Below are 18680 nucleotides of genomic sequence, written 5' to 3' on the forward strand. Positions count from 1 at the left end.
TATTCCGCCAACGCCGTTGAATTGATCCCAGACGACAGAAGTACGGAAAACAACTCGTGTTTGAAACCGCAGACAGACCAACGCCGCCCACTATGCCTAAGAGACCAACCAGCCAGACTCTATGTACAATATACCATTGAGAGCAGCACCACAAGAGAAATTTCGTCTTTATCGTGTGAACGTCTTCCTATCTACTCCAGGCGGATGTTGGAAGGGCCGAGGGCGGCTGGGCTTGGCTGGGTTGCCTCCTCCGCAGCATTGGTGAGCGAGAGGTATGCGGTCCAGGCGATACCGATGGTGGACACGAAAGGCTAGAGGCGAGGTTCAGCGATTTGCACATTTCATTAAAACAATGCTAGTCAATCGTGTGGTACTCACCAGCTGGAACTGAACAGGCATCAAACGGAAGTTGATGACTTGCACCGCAGGCCAGACTGCGTAGTTGGCCTTCAAGGTTGGCACGTACATGTCACGAAGCTTCGACATGACAGCACGTCGGCCACCGCCCTCGGCGACAGTCATGACGCTGAAGAAACAGGCGACACCTATAGAGTAGTCAGTACCATGCACCCCGCCGAGTTTGTCGCACCTCTAGAGTTTCAGGAGCCACCACCCTCCTCTTAGGGCCAGTGGAGCGGTGAAAACACATACCGAACGGCGCGAAGATAATCTGGTCCATGGCGACCCTCTTCATGGCAGGCCCGAAAGCACTGGCCTTGGTAATGGGGAAAGTCCTCTCCAGGAATCCAAACCACTTAAACTGCAAGGGTGCCATGGCAAAACCGTAGGCCATGAACCTCGTCAGGCGCTCGAAGTCGAAAGGCGGCGGCAGCATCTTGGAATCGGGGATCAGCTCCCGCTCGGTGAATGGGTCTTTGACGTCGAGCTCGTAAGCTGTGTCTCTCGAGGCCGGAGAGGCGGGTGCCTTCCTAAGGGCGCGCTGGCGGACGGCAGTGATTGACTGTGCGACGGTGTCGGCGATGCCTCCCAAGATGGCGTTGGTCACCATCATGGTGAGAACTATGTATTGTCAGTACGGAGTCCTTCGCGATGCAGCTAACATCTTGCCCAGATAGCGCAGAGGTTTGCGATTGATGGACGGTGCTCGAGGCGATGGTTGGCATAGCTGGCACATACCGGGTCGTTCAGCGTAGAAGGCATTGTACCTTGCTACGAGGCGCGCGACGAGGGTCATCTCGATTAGGAAGATGATGGCATGTAGGAGAGGCTGTAGACGACGGAAAGATACTGTCAGTTGGATAACCTAATTTCAGGGGTTCTTGGTGGTTTGTGGGTTTTGAAGACGCTTCATGCAGAAGCAGGGCAGGAGGATAATAGCAGGGTGCACACTAGGCGATGTAATCAAGATGACGACAGCGAGTCATAGAGGACAGTGCACCGAGGAAGGAGGACAAGGCAGGGCGAGACATACAACGCGGTCAAAGACGTATTTGCTGTTGATCGCACGGGTGAAGCGGCGGCGTGTGAGTTCCCAAGTCATCTTGAAAGGATAACGAGCTGGCCGGCTAGGATAGAGGAATTAAAAGCCAAAACGATCCAAGAAAGATTATGACGACGGCGTTGTGATTGCCGGTGGATCTCGGGGGGTGCAAGTTGCAACAAGTGCTTGCTGGAGGGCCACAGTAAGCCGCGACAAATGACGTCCTACTGCCTGGCTGGGTACTGGATCTTCGCCTAGCAAAGCCACCGATCCCGTTCCTTGTCGCAATCGCAGTCGCAGCGGCAGGCGGTCGAATTCCCGAGTGTGAGACGGCGTCGACACGAGCGTTGAGATTGAGAGAGGGTCCTGCCTCAAATTCCCAAATGGCGACAAATAGGTAGCACAGGTTGATGATGGTGAAGGTGATGTTGATGAAATGAGAAGATTCTAGGTGAGGAGTTGATGGTTAAGCGCAGGCAAACAGATTGTCTGTCGCCTTTGTCGGCGCAGGTCATAGGTCATCTGGCCTGCAGCCTGCTTGTATTGGATGTGCGACCGTCTCCGTAACCGCCCAACGCGGACCCCGTTTCGAATCCGCCGTGTGCCTGGGCCCCTATCAATCATGGCGCGAGTGTGCACTCTATAGTGGTAAGCAGCAGGTTTGGGGTCACCCCTGATGTATCTAACGGTCGAGGGGATCAGAGCCGCCTCTGCCTCGAGATGGCAAGCTGACAAGGTGAAAATAATATACTACAGACAACCTGCGGCTTCCCCATATTGTCTCCCTCACAGGCCTTTACAACAGGGAGACGGGATCATATGGCGCCTCCTCTTCTCAACCTGCCAAACCCCAAAAATACCCCGTGGCTATGTCGCAGTGCAGTTCTTAGCTCGAAACCTTGCAATAACATTTCCCATCCAGCTGTGGAACCGTGCACCCACTCGCGACCCGAGTTCTCGGCACTCACTTCATCCCAACTATGCTCTCTGCCCACTGCTGCCTCTTACATTGCTCTATCTACGCCACGCCTGCTTCTGTCGGGCCAAAACCTGCCAAGAAGAAAATACGCTCTTCTCTCTTCTTAGCAGATTGCAAAATTGTCAAGTTGAGGTACGCACTGCAATCCTGAGTGGTCAATGGATATCGAGCAACGCCCACGACGCAACTGTCGGCATACGACTGCCGCAGCACACGCCCTGTTGGACCATTAGGGGCTTCATATTAGGGCTTATGCAGTCTGAGGAGGGGTACCATAGGACTAGGATAGCGAGAAGGGATGGGAGATACCCAAGCCGAGGTCGGTAATGTGGCCGCTTCTTGTTCTGATCACGATGTCAATAGTATACGCAATGCAGGCGGATGGATGGATGCCATTTACCTGTTTTTGTATCTGTGCGCCGGGTGGCCTTCATGGATGATTTCGAGCTATTCGCTCCCTCGGCGTACGTCCTGGTCGGAGACAATAGGTCGGGCCCGGATACAGTTGACGCAGATCCCCCCGGACGGAGCCGCTGTCATCCTTCAGGACCCTCCCTATGGAGCGTATGCCATGCAGGAAAGGCTTTATCTACGAATAGCCTCGGTCCCTCAACCATGACTGTGGAACATACGCCCGCGGCTCATCTCCCCGTATCTAGGATTCGTCCTGTCGCCTGTCAACTATCGTGCCATGTGCTTCCGCATCGGATCAAGGTCTCCGAAGCTCGTGGCAATCTCCGGCCAGGGCAGAGAATTAAGCAGTGCCGGTGGATGTCAGCTCCTGCACCCCGGTCCCTGGTCGGGCGAGGGACTGCGGGAGATCACCTCGGCCCCATGAGCCCGCTCTGGCACACTACGCCGGACCAGAAACCTAATGCGGATGTATAAGACCGTGACACTCCTAAACCATACAGGAGACGATGTCACTAATAGGGAGATTAGTGACGCTTTTGCTCCCAACCCATCGCTTACAGCCCAGTCCAGACGTTGGAACCTTCGCCGTCGCCACCGGGATCCTCGTATCACAGCTGCTGGCCCTCAATATAAAGACATCCATCATGGCCCTTCACGTCGTCGGATTGTGAGGAGTTGTCTCTGCAGCCCGGCCAGTCCATGTCTCCTTGCCCTTACCAGAAGGCTTACACATTCTTTTCAACATGAAGTCCGTTGCTACCTTTGCTGTGGCAACTGCCATGGCTGCCATCGCCGCCGCCGGGCTTGTCCCAACCCGTGCTGCTGACGCTGCTACTTGTCATTCTCTTCCTGGCGACGCCTCGTGGCCTGCAACGAGTTCCTGGGACAGCCTCAACAGCACTGTCGGTGGCAAGCTGATCGCCACCGTGCCCATCGGCTCTGTATGCCATGACCCTACATACAACGAGACCGCTTGCACGGCTTTGCGTGACGCCTGGGTGCTCCCTCAGACACAGTGAGTTCATGGATCAAGCTCTCCCACGTACATGAGCCACCCATCTAACCTGAGACCAGCTTCCCTTCGTCGTCATCGGTAATGCAGGCCTATTTCGCAAACCAGTCTTGCGATCCTTTCACAGACCGCAACACGACGTGTAAGCTGGGCAACTATGTCAGCTACGCCGTCGAGGTTACCAGTGCTCAGGATATCGCGGAGACGATCAAATTTGCAAATGCCAACAATATCCGCTTCCTTGTCCGAAACACTGGTCACGAGTAAGCTGCCTCTCTATCTGTTCCTCTCTATGTTGTGTCACCCAGCTGACCCGTGTGAACCTAGTCATCTCGGTCGATCAACCGGTGCAGGATCGCTCGCTGCCTGGACCCACAAGCTCAAGGAGATCACCGTGACCTCGTGGTCTGATGACCTCTGGAATGGCCCAGCTATCAAGATGGGCGCAGGTGTGCTCGGGTACGAAGTTACCGAAGCCGGGAAGTCCGCAGGTCTCGTCGTCGTTGGTGGAGAGTGCCCGACGGTCGGTCCCGCTGGCGGATATATTCAAGGCGGTGGCCACTCGGCCCTGACAACCAACTTCGGCATGGCCGCTGATCAGGCTCTTGAGTATGAGGTTGTCACCGCCAATGGCTCTATTGTCACTGCCTCCCGTACTCAGAATGCCGACCTTTTCTGGGCCCTCAGCGGCGGTGGTCCCGGAACATTCGGTGTCGTCGCATCCGTCACAGTTCGAGCCCACCCCGAGGCGCCTGTCATTGGGGGTGTCGGCCTGCAGACCGCAGCCTCTTACACGACCCAGGACAAGTGGTGGCAAATGCTTGACGCCTTCCACGGACTCCTCCCAGGAATGACTGACCAAGGTGCTATGGTAGTCTTCCTATACGGGAGCTCTGTCTTCGCTATCAACCCGCTGACAGCGTACAACAAGACCGCTGAGGAGGCACAGGCTATCCTCAGCCCCTTCCTCGATGTTCTCGCCAACCTGTCCATCCCATACTCCATAGCTGCCACCAACTTCACCAGCTACCGTGATCACTATAACCAGTGGATGGGCCCTCTCCCCTACGGTCACGTTGAGGTCGAGTCTTACAATTTCGGCTCCCGCCTCATCCCGCGTGACGTCCTCACGGACACAGCCTCGCGTGCCAAATACATCTCCGCCATCCGCTACGGTGCGGATAATGCTAGCGTTCTCGCCGCGGGAGTGGCCCTCAACGCCAGCGCCCCTGCTGGGGTCTCCAACGCTGTGAACCCGTACTTCCGCAAAGCATCGATTCACGTGCAGTACTCGACAGCCTGGAGCAACGACCCCGCGGAGTGGAATCAAATGCTCGCGGACCAGAAGCGCATGACGGACGATATTATCCCGCCCATTGAGGCAGCTACCCCCGGCAGTGGAAACTATATCAACGAGGTCGACTTCAACATCGCTGGCTGGAAGGACAAGTTCTTCGGCGGTAACTACGACCGCCTTCTCGCGATAAAGCGCAGGTGGGACCCTACGGGCGTGTTCTACGCTCTCAAAACGGTTGGAAGCGATGCCTGGACCGTTGCGGCTGACGGGAGAATGTGCCGTGCGTAAGGATAAGCATATAAGAAATAGCGTTATTTGAGTTTCAATGCAAATATTTAATTCAAACATCAGAGCAATTACTGTCGAGCCTCTTGTATGACTTTTTCTGTGTACTTCCACTGGGAAGAAGGCCAGTATGGGTTCCTTTCTGCGAGTGCCACGGGCAGCAACTTGCCAACGAACCTCGCTCTGTTGTTCTTACTTAGTAACGGCGACGTTTCCAACTTCCGTAAGAAAGACTCTTCTGCATCTATCACCCCTACCGCTTCTGGACTGTCCCAATAGGTCGGTGCTTCCACCTTGTCCGACTGGTTGTCACCCGCGTAGTGGCAAATCCCACAGGATCCTATCCAGATCCGGCAGGTGTTACAGGTTCCGACTTCAAGTTTGGACCTATCTCCGTCCACATCTCCACAGTGTTCCCTGTTTACTGCGCCGCTTTTCGACGTTTCTGGCAGCCATCAGCACTGCCCTATCTGTCTCCCTCAAATTTCCCCTGGTCTTCAGGGCCGATTGCGACAGATGTCAAGCTCGGACCGGACAGTCATGGCTACGGCGGAGGATTCCTCGGACTTCTTCTAACAGGCGTGCTTACGGCTTCATCGCGTGCGATTGAAGACAAACAAAACATCGACACACGCACCGCTCAACCTGAAGACGAGGAAAGGAAATCTACTGGAACCTCCGGGCCAATTGACCAGTTCTGAAGTGCACTGGATCCTGTGAAGACCACTAGGCCGGATGGACCGATTACCCCCTGCTGATATGACAACGTTCTAAAGTCTCCACCATCAGCAAGCAATACCTGAGGCTCTTTCAAGCTAATCAGCCGTCAATGCCTCGTCATTGGGGCCCCTGAACATGCCGTCGCTGGTTGAGTTGGTCCTCTTGATCCTCGTTCCATTATCAGGAACCTATTCCACATTTGAAGGGGAAGGCCAGGAAGCACAGCCGGCTCTCATCCACCGTCGCCATGCCCCTATAGCACCCTTGACGGTTCAACGGTCTCGAGGCTCGTATTATGTTACTGCGAGGGCGGGGACCCCCGGCCAAACAGTCAATCTACAGCTGCGGAACGATGCAGGGGCAGCTATCTATATTCCACAAAGCAATGCCTCTTCTTATGCGCTCTGCAACTCTACACGGAATGCATGTGAGTAGTATCGTTCTCTGCTTGGAGGAGTCTGCTGTGAGCTGACGGGATGCTGACCCCTCGGTAGTTAATCCAAGCCTGTCATCCACTTTCAATACGACTGACAGACAAGCTCTTTGGCACCCCAAAAATAACAATGCCGACTATGCGACTGCCGATCATTTGTTTCGAGATGAATTCGAGCTTGGCGATCTTGCCATTGGCAGTCTATCGATGAGATTAGCCACGGAATGCGACACCGATCTGGGCGTGCTAAGCGTGGGACTTGCCAAAGCTGACGAGCCCTCAGGCACAGGCTTGCTCGCAGCTCTAGTAGATCAAGGTCTCATCGCGACTGAAGCATTTAGCATATGGCTGTCTGGATGGAAAGGACACACAGGTTGGTCAAACATATTGGTTCTCGAATACCACAAAGCTGACTGTAAACAGACAGTGGGAGTCTTTTCTTTGGAGCTGTCGACAACAGCAAATATTCTGGCCGTCTAAAGGTCCTTGATCTGGTACACACGGCCTTGTCACTCCAGGGGCCAATAATTTTGTTGTCTCATATGGAGGCTTCCAGCCAGACTGGGGACAAGACACTGATGAGTTACAATGACGAACCTTATCTTGTTGCCGTAAGATTAGGCGTTGGTTCTTCAACTTTCCCCCAAGATATCGCAGAAGCGATATGGGAAGAAGTTGGAGCCGAGTATATGGAAACATGCGGTTGCCCTGTTGTTCCATGCGCATTGGCCGAAAGCTCCAATACTTTTACCTACGGTTTCAGCGATGCAAATGGGCCTCAGATCAAAATGCATCTTTGGACAATGGTCATCGGGCAGGAAATCCACGACTTACAGCTCAACAACACCCAAGGCGAGCCCCTCTGTGTATTTTCAGTAACGAATGCAACAAACTCGACCAGCTACGCTCTTGGGGAGGACTTTCTGCGCAACGCATATATAGTTTTCGATGTGCATAACGAGAAGATAGCGCTTGCGCAAGGAAGAATCGACCCTGGTGCCCTTAATAGCTCTGATGTGGAAGTTTTCGCGGACTATGGAGCACAGATCCCGTCAGCACAACGTATATCTAAGCATCCAATAGAAACGGCAACGGTACAAACTACGACAAATACACAGAAAATCATCGTCACAAATCTGGACTCGACTGCAGCAAAACCCGGTATGGTGATTCGCGCAGACTCAAGCACCAGCAGAGACGACAGTCAACATCATGACACGCTCGGTAAGGACGATGCGTTTGATTTAACCGGCAATCTGGGAACATGGTTAAGTATCGTCCTGGTGACGCTGATCGGGTTGGCGATCGCTTATACCATTAACTACCAAAGAAAAAATGGGAAGCCAGTAACGAAGCCTTTGAACGAGGAGCCAAGTACTCCTCACTCACCATCGCAGGAGTCTAGCATGGGACTCGAGTCACTTGTGTCAGCTCCCCCAACGCGCGAAGCGCAGTGTCAAGGGCTCCCGCAGGAATCAAGGGCTTCTGTGCAAAGCAATGAGATCATGCATATATCGCAGTACATGAGTCCTGCTTCGTCCTCAGCGAACCAGATATGTGAAGAGGAGGAGCCCAAATCACCAGCCTTTCCGCCAGAAGCCAAACTCAAAAGCCAAATTCCGGAGGAAAAGGTGTTAGGGACGTGGTCAGAACTAAGGAAGACTTATTTATGAAAGACAAGGGGTTTCAGCGAGGCCATCCATCATGAATGCAAGTTTGGCTGTTTTAGCAACCTCGAAGTGGTCTTGTTGATGAACAGTGGTTGTAATGGAAATTCTTTCCCAATCTAGTCGGGCCCTATGTTCGAACGAAGAGTAGAGTTGTTCAACTAACAGAAAAGGCTTTCCGAAGCAGCGCATCTACGCTTGATGACCAGATCAAAGATGTCATGACCAGGCCGGGTAAGCCCATAATGTGCGCACCCCCTCCTCCGGTGTACTTCGCTTGCAACATGCAGCCAAGGCCCCAAGGCTCTTCTTGGCCCGGCGCGTACGTTAGATGCCAATTCGAGCTCAAGGATCTCTGTCTTATGCAGGCCTTCTAGGCAGCCCACAAAGGCTCTGAACCAATTTGGGGAATACCTAAAAAAAAAGCACCACGGCGAAGACATTTCGTAGACGACCTTTGCTACTGTGTGAGCACGGAGACCTGACACCGGAGTCCTCCTACCGAACTTTGAACACAGCATCATTTCCGTGTTTCCACTCTGAAGTTGCACAGGTAGTCACAAGTAAAGATCACCTCGTGACTTCCTATTCTACTTGCAAGGCATAAGGCCACAGAAATGCACGTAAAGGTTACACCACACCACCTTGCATCGCAGCCGCATCTCGGCATGCTGAAAAAGCAGTGCCTGATTGGGTCTCATCAATCGTTTTGAGTAATCGGAACCGGCTCGGTAGTCGGCTTACTACTGTAACCGGATTATAATGGTCTTGGAGGCGGATGTCGGTGCCTCTCGACATCGTCTCCCAACCCCTGGGAAGATTTGACGGTGAAGGGAGGCGTTCACACCAACGGCGAGAGCTTCGGGTGAGTAATGGACTCGGCCCTATTTCATGACACGTATTAATCTGACTTCACCGGATGTCCCCGCGCTCGTGTCCTTCGTATGGACGATGCTGCTCCCGGCTTATTCTATAGGCTCAACTAGGTATGTGTCCAGTTCGCATTCCGGGGTAGTATCAGGCTGTGGTGTGTAAGCCGTGCAATACTTTGCGTGACCAGTTCATCCGATCCTTGTAGTTTCCTCGCTGCTGTGGAGCCAGGGACTTGCAGCAGTAGGGCAAGGCCTATCACTCCATACGGCTGGTTCCCTTTGGCTTCCTTCACGTTCCTGAAATGGGTGTCCTCGGGCCCGAGGGTCCTATTTTCTGTTTTCTTTCCGATCAAGGTCCTTCTTGGCGCGGTCTGAGTGGTCAATGCTAAAATCAGCCGTCGATCTGCCTCCAATGTTTTTCGGACTCCATGTGCTGGGGGAACGCAAGACATGGCCGGATCTTACCTTGTGTCTTGCTAACCGAGGGCCGCCGGAAGAAGCAATTGCTGGCGTTGTTTCCCGAGGAACTTGAAGATCAGTCAGAGTGAGACTATCATATGGATCACCGAGGGGAAAGTCCGGTGTAAAGGATTTATTGGAGTATCGCCAGGTTATAATACTGACGGCTTGTTGTTGTCTTCCTTGAGTGATGAAACCAGGACACCGACAGCATCACTCGATCTCTTCTGTCACGAATCTTAAGCGTGCAAACTACCAGATTCTGCGAACCTTGTACAATCACTGAAAAGAAACAGCCCCCAATATCCTTCTCAATACAATTGATTGACTACCATGGTCCGCTTTGTTCACGAGACAGTCTCAACTCAGGGGCTTGACCGCTCCTCCACCCATCCTCAAGTACTGGCCCTTGGGCTCCCACGATGCGCAACATCTTCCCTCCAAGCTGCCCTCGAGACACTAGGATACACACCCTGCATGCATATGGCGCACGTGCAGCCCAGCGCCGAGAGACAGCGCCTCGTCACAGCAGCCGCACTGGAAAAAGACACAGCCAAGCGACGTAAGATTCTCAGTCATCTGTTTGCGGGCTTCGCCGCGACGGCCGACTTCCCCTCCATCATCTTCGCGGATGATCTTATGGAGATGTACCCCGAGGCATCGATCATACTCAACGTGCGCTCCGGCGGTGCTGAGTCTTGGCACAGAAGCTTCTCGGAAGGGCTGCGCTTTTTCGATTCGTGGCTGTTCTGGGTCGCGACCTTTCTCGTAAAGTCTGACCGAGCTATGATGAGGATGATGAAGGCCACAGACGACCTTTACATGGAAAGGTGGGGAATGACATTTCGGGATCAGGAGATTTATGATAAACACAACGAGTGGGTGAGAGAAGAAGCGAGGAAGAGGGGCAGGGGAGTGCTAGAGTTTCAGGCGGAGGATGGCTGGGAGCCTATCTGTCAGTTGCTGGGGAAGAAGTTGCCGTCGACAGCGTATCCGCGGATGAATGATCAGAAGACTATGAAATTGGTGAAAAGATTCATTATATGCAGAGGTCTTCTTCATTGGGTCGGGTTGTTCATTATCATCTGGGTTGTGATGCAGGCTGGAGTGATGCTTCCACAATCAGGTATCTCTTTTGTAAAAGCACAGGAGGCATAGATGCGGAAGACAGGCAAGCTTAAGTGATTATGGCCAACGCCTTGGATTTCTCTCGTGTCTAGCATTGTAAAATGAAATATTCCTTTGGAAGTCTCTTATTGGCCCATATGCACTTTACAGTACTGCGTGCCCAGCCTGTGCGATTTTGTACACAAGCTTCTCAGCGCTGACTCTGCCCTCCTTCTGCTCCTTGAAACCAGTCGGAATATCACTCAAGCCACCCATCTCACGAATCCGGTTGGGCTTGATCTTGCCGCTGCTGAGCAGATCGGGCAGCATGCTGAGATACTTCTCCCAGACTGCCTTGTCTCCAGGGGTCGGCCCGTCTCCACAGTTGTCAAATGCGCCGTAAGACAGAGGCCGCTCAAACACCGTATAAACGATGGTGCTCTCATACCTGACCTTGTTGTGCTCCAGCTTTGACGGCAGAAGGCCGACAATATGGCCACCCTTAGTAGTAGACATGGCATTGGCGATGGCCTCAGGTGTGCCTTTCTCGGCAATACAGTCAAATGCGTGCTCCAGACCATCGTGTGTCACTTTGCGCACTTGCTCGGGCCAGTCTGCCTCGTTGTAGTCGACGACGGCGTCGGCGCCCAGTGACTTGAGCAGCTCGTGGTTCTTCTTGGAGCCCGTGGCCACAACGAAGAGGCCTGCAAGTTTGCCGAGCTGGATAGCATATTTTCCAACGGAGCTGGTGCCACCATTCACAAGGAAGGGAAAGGCAGTCTTCGCGGGCTTGGATGGCTCAGGCAGCTGCAGGCGCTGGATCATGGCCTGCACAGCGGTCGCAAAGGCCAGCGGGATGACAGCTGCCTGCTGGTCTGTGACACCGTCCGGGATTGTGTAGACGAGACTGCTCTCGATGACACAGTATTCAGCGAAGACGCCACGGATTGGATTTGGTGGAATCCCATTGGTGGAGGTGCCTTGGACGAAGCCTGCGACGCGCTGGCCCTCTCGCCACGAGGAACCGTTGGCATCAGCGACAGTGCCGGCGAAGTCGCAGCCCACAACTCGGCCTGGAGGTGCGCCAGCTGCAGCCTTCCAGTCAGTAGGGTTCTGGGCGCAGTAGGAGACCTTGACAAGAATCTCTCCCTCGGCCGGCTTTGGGATGTCGATCTCCTGAACGGCGACCTGGTGGTTCTCCTGGGTGACGAGGGCTTGCATCTTTGCCATTTTTTATTGTATTGTGAGTGTGGATCACTTGAAGATGATTTAGACTTTTCGTGACCGGCAAGGGTAGACTCAATTGGGGGTCAATGTATGTGTATGTTGGTGGTTGTGTCTGTACTGCTGTGGTTTTGGAGGGCGGACGGCTCTGATGATATCACCAAGCCTTAAGTCTGTGGGGGGGCGGACAGGATTTTGACCAGGACACGGCCCATAGTAACTGCCTGCGGGCGGACGTTGTTACAGTACGGCCAGCTTTGTCATCGGCCTTACCAAGCGGCAATCATTTCCAATCACACGAGCATACCAGGTAGTGTCTCACAATTCGAGGTTTACAACACCAAATTGAAGCGGGCTCACTGTCTGGGTACAAGTCGCTGGCCGAAAAGTCGCGTATCACATCATGGGTCCATGGGTTACTGCACAAGCAGAGCTTCTTGGGGGCAGTCAGAGCGGTCCACTCGTCGCAACCCTGAACCCAGCAGTTAGCTCCGTAGCAGGCACGCTTTTACGACAGATAACTAGCTCCTCTGATCCAGCTCACGAACGGGATGGACAAAATGAAGTAATACACAAGATACCGTGCCATTCTATTGGTATCGTGCTTTCATTCCCTTTTGGACATGTCACATGTTATGAAGGCAACTAGAATAATATCCTGGTCCCGGTGTTTTGGATTAACATGCCAATCCATTCGCCCACACGTCTTGTTTACTTTCAATGTTCCTTCTGGGAATTTAGGAGTTGAGACTTTCACCGTTTCCGAGGATCTGTGCGGCATATCGTTTTCCCGTTACTTATTCTTTCTCGCTGAAGGATCAGGATATTATAATCATCAGAAGGGGAAATATCAGACTCGAACATTTGTCAGCAATGGAGGTTGTGATGCTTACCGGTGCTCCACTTGCACATGAGTATCAACTCAGACACCTCGAAAGCCTTACGATGACCTTAGCTACCATGTGTTATGCGCCGATATTGCCTGAACAACTACAATCCGTACTTGTACGCAATGGTTGAAACGATTTCGGGTTGCACAAGAAGCTTCACAACCTTGTAGATTGGGCACAAGGCCTTGCACCACTTTGGGACTCAGCCAGCCGAACCAGTCTGTATTAGTTGTGAAGTAGAATGATGAAAATGTGCATGTATGTATTACATATAACATGGAAATCTAAACGGGAGTAGCCTTTAATTGAAATTATATGTGACTTCCCTCAGGACCAGACAAACAGGTTGAATACGGTCCATCGATACAGCCAATTGTAATGTTGCATTCGCCATAGCGTGTGAAGCTGAACACACGTAGAGTCTGAACCAATCTATATACTGCTCTTGTTCAGTCCTAGTGATTTGCTCCACTATCATTTTTCTTTTGAAAAGAAGCTGGATCGGCAGTCATAAATATAGAGTGCCGGTGATGGAACACCAAGGACAAATAGGAAAGGCACAATTCACGTAACAAATAGGAGCATTGAAGCTGTAAGTACATAGTAATGGTGCGCTGTGTAGAATCTCTGTCAGGTTATACTGCGTACCTGCAGACAGCAAACACTCCCGCAGGAGCGTGTCACAACGTAGTGTGACAAGGTATGCGTGGGAAGTCAAACAATATCACATAGCCTTCACGCGAAACCTTGTACCCCCCCACTCTGCACCATTCTTGGCTTTTTTTTTAATTCTCCAGACTGCTCATTTTCTTCTCAATCGACACAAGCATTCAATCTACCGAGCCGCATACGACTGGTGGAAAAGAACCTCCGTGGAAAATGTCGACTCCCATCTTGCTTACGCTGCTCTTTGGTATTGCGGCGGCGAACCTTGGTTCGTACCGTAATTTCACCAAGACATGCGAAAGTGTCTTCTCCTATGGCGAAGAGCATAGAAATATCAGCGCCGTCTGCAGTCGAGGTGCAGTCGTCTCACATCTAGATCTGAATGCTTGCATTGGAAACGTCCAGGGCCGGCTCGTTGTGAGTGTTCGGCTACTCGTGTCTGACATCTAGAGGTGGTACTGACACTGCCGCTACGAGTAGTGCTCTAACTAAAACTACCTTAATACCTGCTGGGACTGCAGTTACACCCAAAGCGCTGTGCGTGAGCCCGCGTGGCTAGAGTGCACTTGCGACGACAATACTGGCATGTCTAGGAGAGTACCAAAGGACCTCAGTAAGAAGATTCCTGCTGTCGTCTGTTCCTGTCCCCTTGTCATGTTAAAATCAGTGTATACTGAGATTGACGTGAATTTTTTTGATTCTAGATGACTGTGTGGGCAACATCAATGGAGACTTGAATTGCTAGTCTAAGCTGAGGAGGCGTGGCCGCCATTGGGGATGTCTGAAGGAGCAGGCTATGGGGAATGACACTTCATATTACGGCCGGAATGGTCTGGAATTTGACAAATCACACTTGCAAGCTATTTTACAGACTGAATAGATGCAGTGATTTGCAAGCAAAGACTATGATACATTCTTGGATGCTGTTTGAGCGAAAGTGGGTGGAAATGATGGAAGTTGTCCTCACCTAACCATCCTTGCTTCAACTTTGTCGCAAAGCCCTGACGCGCACTGGCAAGCCCTCGGTAGGGGGACCTAAACCTACACCACCCTGAAAGATCCTGTCACCGAACAAAGTCGGTCTCGTCTCGGTATCCTTACCACTGGACATGCAACTGTTAGCTCCAGAGAGCGTAGTGGGAAGGGGGCATAGCTTACTGCAATATATCCCAATCCTCCAAAGCAGTCACCACCTCTACCTCCCTAATGGTGAGCAACAGGGCCATCTTCAGCTCCACCATTGCCAGCTCCATTCCTATGCAAGACATCGGCCCCCACTCAAAGGGCCGCCATGCGTACTTTGCCTCGTCTTGAATATGCAGTGGATCGTTCGCGGGGGCAACCCACCGCTCCGGAAGGAATTCTGTCGGCCTCACAAACATTTCTGGGCTGAATTGCAGGCAAGCGACACCAGTAACAACTATAAAGCCATCCATCGGATACTCCATACCATCATTGCTTCGAAGGGCATATCCCGGATATCCTTGTCTTACGCTCGCGGCGACGGGGCAAAGACGCAAGGTCTCTTTCACCACGGCCGTGGTGAAAGGGAGAGAGCTCAAGAGATGTGGTGACTGCCGCAGTACTTCAGGGGCCTTACGTGGGTCGGACCCAAATATACTGTTGTGCTCGTCTCTCAGCCGAGTGAGTGCATCGGGGTTTTTGTTGAGGAAGTGGTAAGCAGAAGACATGTTTATGGCCGTGGTGTCGTGGCCTGCAAAAATGAACTGCTTGGTTAGTCCTACCACGTCCTCGATGAATTGATCACTGGTCTCAGCTCCAGGACTTTCCACCTCAAGTTCTTTGAGAGCTAGGTCGAGCACCGTCTTCTGCGACGCCGAGTTCTTTACCACCAAGGAATGTCCTCCGATATGCTTCTTGATATGTGGTAGCACTACACGTCGCAAAGTCCGGTGACTCTTCCACAGGTCGAGCTGCCAGAAAGGATTGAGGCGTTTGTGAAGACTTGCCCAACTCTTGAACACGAGATGCTGACTGATTACACGGAAGGCTGCCTGCATCTCAGTAGGCCCATTGAGTTGCTCGCCTGGACTGAAGTCTCTGTAACCCTTTGTCAGCTAAAGTTCCTTGCCTTGTTTGATTGAGGAACAGAACACTTACAAAACAATCCTGCAGATGATATCAAACGTCAGATCAATTGCCATTGGAAACAATTGAAAAGTATGACCCAGCTGTCCATCCATACCAGCCTTTTTCTTCAGCCGCTCTGCAAAAATCAAAACTTCATCCACAACCTTACCACCAGCGATGTGGGACTGGAGATTTCGGGCACTAAATCCTGGGTTGAGCCTCGAGCGCCATTTTTTATGTTCTTCTCCATCGAAAGCAAATAGGTTTCGAGGGCCAGACATCGTCCTCGCAAGGTATTTACCTTGCTCATGCCGAATAGGAAAGCGATCCGCCGTAACAGTCTGACACATCGCTGGATCATTTATGATCGCCACGGGCTCGCTGCTGAAGGGCCAGAAATCCAGGTAGATGACGGAGGGGCACGTAGTTGACTCGGGGAAGAAGTCACGCCAGTTCATAACTATGTGCCGTGTCGCATAGGTGCTGGCGGAATCCTTGGGATAGAGGTCACGGATGCCTTTGAGAAGTAGTAGGTGGCCGAATACGAGCGAGTGCTTAGAGGGAATCACCTGCCAGCGGGTTAGTCTTCTTGCCATCTGCTAACAATAATACGTGTAGTGCGTGTGCTTACAATGCCGCCAGCCTGGAGCTTTCGAAACCTCATCCGTATATGCCAACCATTGTACAAGAAGAGCCCAAAGCGGATAATCAGCACGAGTGCCAGAATGTTCAGGAGCCGCCCGGGAATATCGGACCACGCGAGCTCACGGAATTCGTCAATGAACGCCATGACGAGAGCACGACAGACGACAAAACGATCAGACAGCACTGACTGCGTCTTGACTGTCGTCAATTTTAGGTCTCGGATCAGGTCGTCTTCAATTTTCCCACTGGTGTTTTCTTTATCAAATTTCCCCGCTCCACCCGCGGAGTTACATCTGCATGGCCCGGGCGTCTCACAGCCAACATACAGAGCAAGTGGATGGGTGATCCACAAGTTTTATGCATGTACAGCCGCTGCATCTCACCTAAAGGATACACAAGTAGGTAAAGATTTATTGGCAAGCGGAGACATTCTTGAATGAGGCGACAAGGTGAACGGATTGCATGCATATACTAGAGGGCTCCAATGATACACAAATCGTAAAGCTCCAGGTCTCGATGCTGATTATACCTGCTCAGTTGGGGAACGGGTTGAGAACGCAGTGGCCGCACATTGTATTTGACGGCCGATGTATCCGGCACATTATCAATTTTCTTGAATAACGGATTACTGTTCCAAATTCAATTGGAAACCGATGCGACACCTGAGCAGTCCCTTATGGACTACTTTCCTCTTGCTTCCAGCTTGTGACATTTGCAAACATGGCTTTGAAGGTGAACTGATGAGTTCCAAGTTGTCTCAGTCTTTGCAAGCCCGAGAGTTGGCATCAAGAAATGACCAGACCATGGAAATAGAAGGGGCATTTAAGTCCCATCCTGCCTCATGGACTGCGTTGATTTCGCTGTACATGACCTCAAAATTTTATTGCTGAAAGAGAAGGTGCATCCTTCCCTTTGAGCTACGTGTTGATGAAGGTCTGTTTCTGGCAGAAACTACCAACCTGAGCCTCAATCATAGAAACATCTATTGTTCAATATTCTCATTCTAGGCGGTTCGACCACTCTGTTCTTGACTCAGTCAACGTCAACTTTCAACGGAGTCATACACCCATACGGCACATCACTGAAAGGCGGTCAAGATGGTTTCCTTCATACGACTTACCCGCTCCGCCTTCTCGAGGGCCATGAGCCAAGCGCGGCCGCCGATCCGCTCCTCTGTTGTCTCAAAGATTACCCCTGTAGCGATGGGCGCCGTGTTGTTTGAGATTGGTTACATGAGTATATTCTCCCAGTCTCTTTTTCGCCCTTTGTCATATTAGAAGCAAAACGCTCGTTCTTCATCTTGCACATCACAATAACTATCTCTTTGGCTCGTGGACAGGCTATGAGAAACGGACCATCCATTCTAGACGTGTTTGGAGACAGCCTCAACCGACGATCTTGAAATCAACATTTCGCTGACTTCAATTCATGCAGTGGGATCGTCAGCCTTTGGCCCCGGAGTGCCGCCCACGGGCAAAACCTTCACCCTTCTTCCTCCCAGCCTCACTCAAGGTGCCTTCGACAAGGCTAGCCAGACGAATTTGTCAAGAAGCATTGTTAATAAGCATGACCAAGGGCCTGATGCATATGTGGCCCAGCTCATGAAGCGTATTACTGAAACAGAGAAGGATATTTTTCGCCTCATGGTCAGGAAATCGAAGCAGCCGTTTGATGAAGGCCGACTTGAGATCATGCACAAGATACGGCAACGCACTCGGCTTTACAATATAGTCTGGGCTATTCATATGGTTGAATTCGCTGATAATCCTCGAGTTGTGGAGCTGCTCGAGAAGAATGCACATGATTTGACTCAACAAGGGGCCGATATCACAAGTACTTTGTTGAAAGCTCAGGAGGCGATTGCTGTTGGGGACAACAGGCCCTTGGAACAGCATGTCAACGAAGTCATTGAGAGGAATAATCGGCGCGGTCTTTGTGCTTTGAGACCAGCCTCGGAACTGGAGAAATTCATGGGACAGATACCCGCGGGCAATGCCGTCCTCTCAAGACTGAGAATGCTGCAGGGTATTGCCACCCAAAATACCGAGGAGAGCAGGTTCTTGATAACTGATGTAATGTATGGTTTGTGGTGGGTTCTTGAGAGAAAGGCCAAGGAGTTTGACCGGGTTGCCAGGAAGTAACCTTTCCCTGACATCAGCGAACAGGGCATATAGCAGCGATACATTCAGTTATAATAGACTGGGTTCAAGTTTCTTATGACACATGAGAACTTCTTTGAGAGCAGTTTATCATTACATTCCTATATTCTCTGCCAACGTCATCCATCCGGCTGCCCACGACGACCCGAGAGTTTCACTTGAAGCAGGCATCACCCTGGATTGGTGATGGAAAGATCCAAAGGCAGTTCCTGCTAATTAAAGAAAGCCTATCTTTAAACCTCCATAACTTGTAGACAACAAATAGAAGTCGCGCAATAGTGCTCCTCTGCAAGCAGCGCAATCCCGCCCGAGAGAAGTG

The 18680-nt window shown here is 51.8% G+C and overlaps 8 protein-coding genes across 8 annotated transcripts; 5 read left to right on the top strand and 3 right to left on the bottom strand.

Annotated features, from left to right (window-relative positions):
* Positions 1-191: 191 nt before the first annotated feature.
* J7T55_012741 (vacuolar membrane protein) lies at positions 192-1501 on the bottom strand (the record flags this gene model as incomplete). The annotated part of the gene is made up of 5 exons (XM_053145399.1): positions 192-311; positions 379-545; positions 652-1020; positions 1138-1228; positions 1433-1501. 5 exons carry the CDS (start codon positions 1499-1501, stop codon positions 192-194), a joined length of 816 nt encoding a protein of 271 aa, XP_052992131.1.
* Positions 1502-3577: 2076 nt separating this feature from the next.
* Positions 3578-6129, top strand: J7T55_012742 (uncharacterized protein; the record flags this gene model as incomplete). The annotated part of the gene is made up of 4 exons (XM_053145400.1): positions 3578-3849; positions 3909-4109; positions 4174-5423; positions 5750-6129. 4 exons carry the CDS (start codon positions 3578-3580, stop codon positions 6127-6129), a joined length of 2103 nt encoding a protein of 700 aa, XP_052992132.1.
* Positions 6130-6283: 154 nt separating this feature from the next.
* Positions 6284-8625, top strand: J7T55_012743 (uncharacterized protein; the record flags this gene model as incomplete). The annotated part of the gene is made up of 4 exons (XM_053145401.1): positions 6284-6575; positions 6643-6954; positions 7005-8214; positions 8436-8625. The coding sequence occupies 4 exons, from the start codon at positions 6284-6286 to the stop codon at positions 8623-8625; spliced, it is 2004 nt and encodes a 667-aa protein (XP_052992133.1).
* A 1287-nt stretch (positions 8626-9912) lies between these two features.
* J7T55_012744 (uncharacterized protein) lies at positions 9913-10737 on the top strand (the record flags this gene model as incomplete). The annotated part of the gene is made up of 1 exon (XM_053145402.1): positions 9913-10737. The coding sequence occupies one exon, from the start codon at positions 9913-9915 to the stop codon at positions 10735-10737; it is 825 nt and encodes a 274-aa protein (XP_052992134.1).
* A 114-nt stretch (positions 10738-10851) lies between these two features.
* Positions 10852-11916, bottom strand: J7T55_012745 (uncharacterized protein; the record flags this gene model as incomplete). The annotated part of the gene is made up of 1 exon (XM_053145403.1): positions 10852-11916. The coding sequence occupies one exon, from the start codon at positions 11914-11916 to the stop codon at positions 10852-10854; it is 1065 nt and encodes a 354-aa protein (XP_052992135.1).
* A 1763-nt stretch (positions 11917-13679) lies between these two features.
* Positions 13680-13916, top strand: J7T55_012746 (uncharacterized protein; the record flags this gene model as incomplete). Its single annotated transcript, XM_053145404.1, has 1 exon — positions 13680-13916. The coding sequence occupies one exon, from the start codon at positions 13680-13682 to the stop codon at positions 13914-13916; it is 237 nt and encodes a 78-aa protein (XP_052992136.1).
* A 296-nt stretch (positions 13917-14212) lies between these two features.
* J7T55_012747 (uncharacterized protein) lies at positions 14213-16347 on the bottom strand (the record flags this gene model as incomplete). The annotated part of the gene is made up of 5 exons (XM_053145406.1): positions 14213-14260; positions 14512-14569; positions 14625-15527; positions 15588-16126; positions 16189-16347. The coding sequence occupies 5 exons, from the start codon at positions 16345-16347 to the stop codon at positions 14213-14215; spliced, it is 1707 nt and encodes a 568-aa protein (XP_052992137.1).
* Positions 16348-17299: 952 nt separating this feature from the next.
* Positions 17300-18343, top strand: J7T55_012748 (uncharacterized protein; the record flags this gene model as incomplete). Its single annotated transcript, XM_053145407.1, has 2 exons — positions 17300-17438; positions 17637-18343. The coding sequence occupies 2 exons, from the start codon at positions 17300-17302 to the stop codon at positions 18341-18343; spliced, it is 846 nt and encodes a 281-aa protein (XP_052992138.1).
* Positions 18344-18680: the final 337 nt, after the last annotated feature.

This window comes from Diaporthe amygdali, assembly GCF_026229845.1.
Source record: "Diaporthe amygdali strain CAA958 chromosome Unknown NODE_20_length_815715_cov_65_842320, whole genome shotgun sequence".
Classification (NCBI taxonomy): domain Eukaryota; kingdom Fungi; phylum Ascomycota; class Sordariomycetes; order Diaporthales; family Diaporthaceae; genus Diaporthe; species Diaporthe amygdali.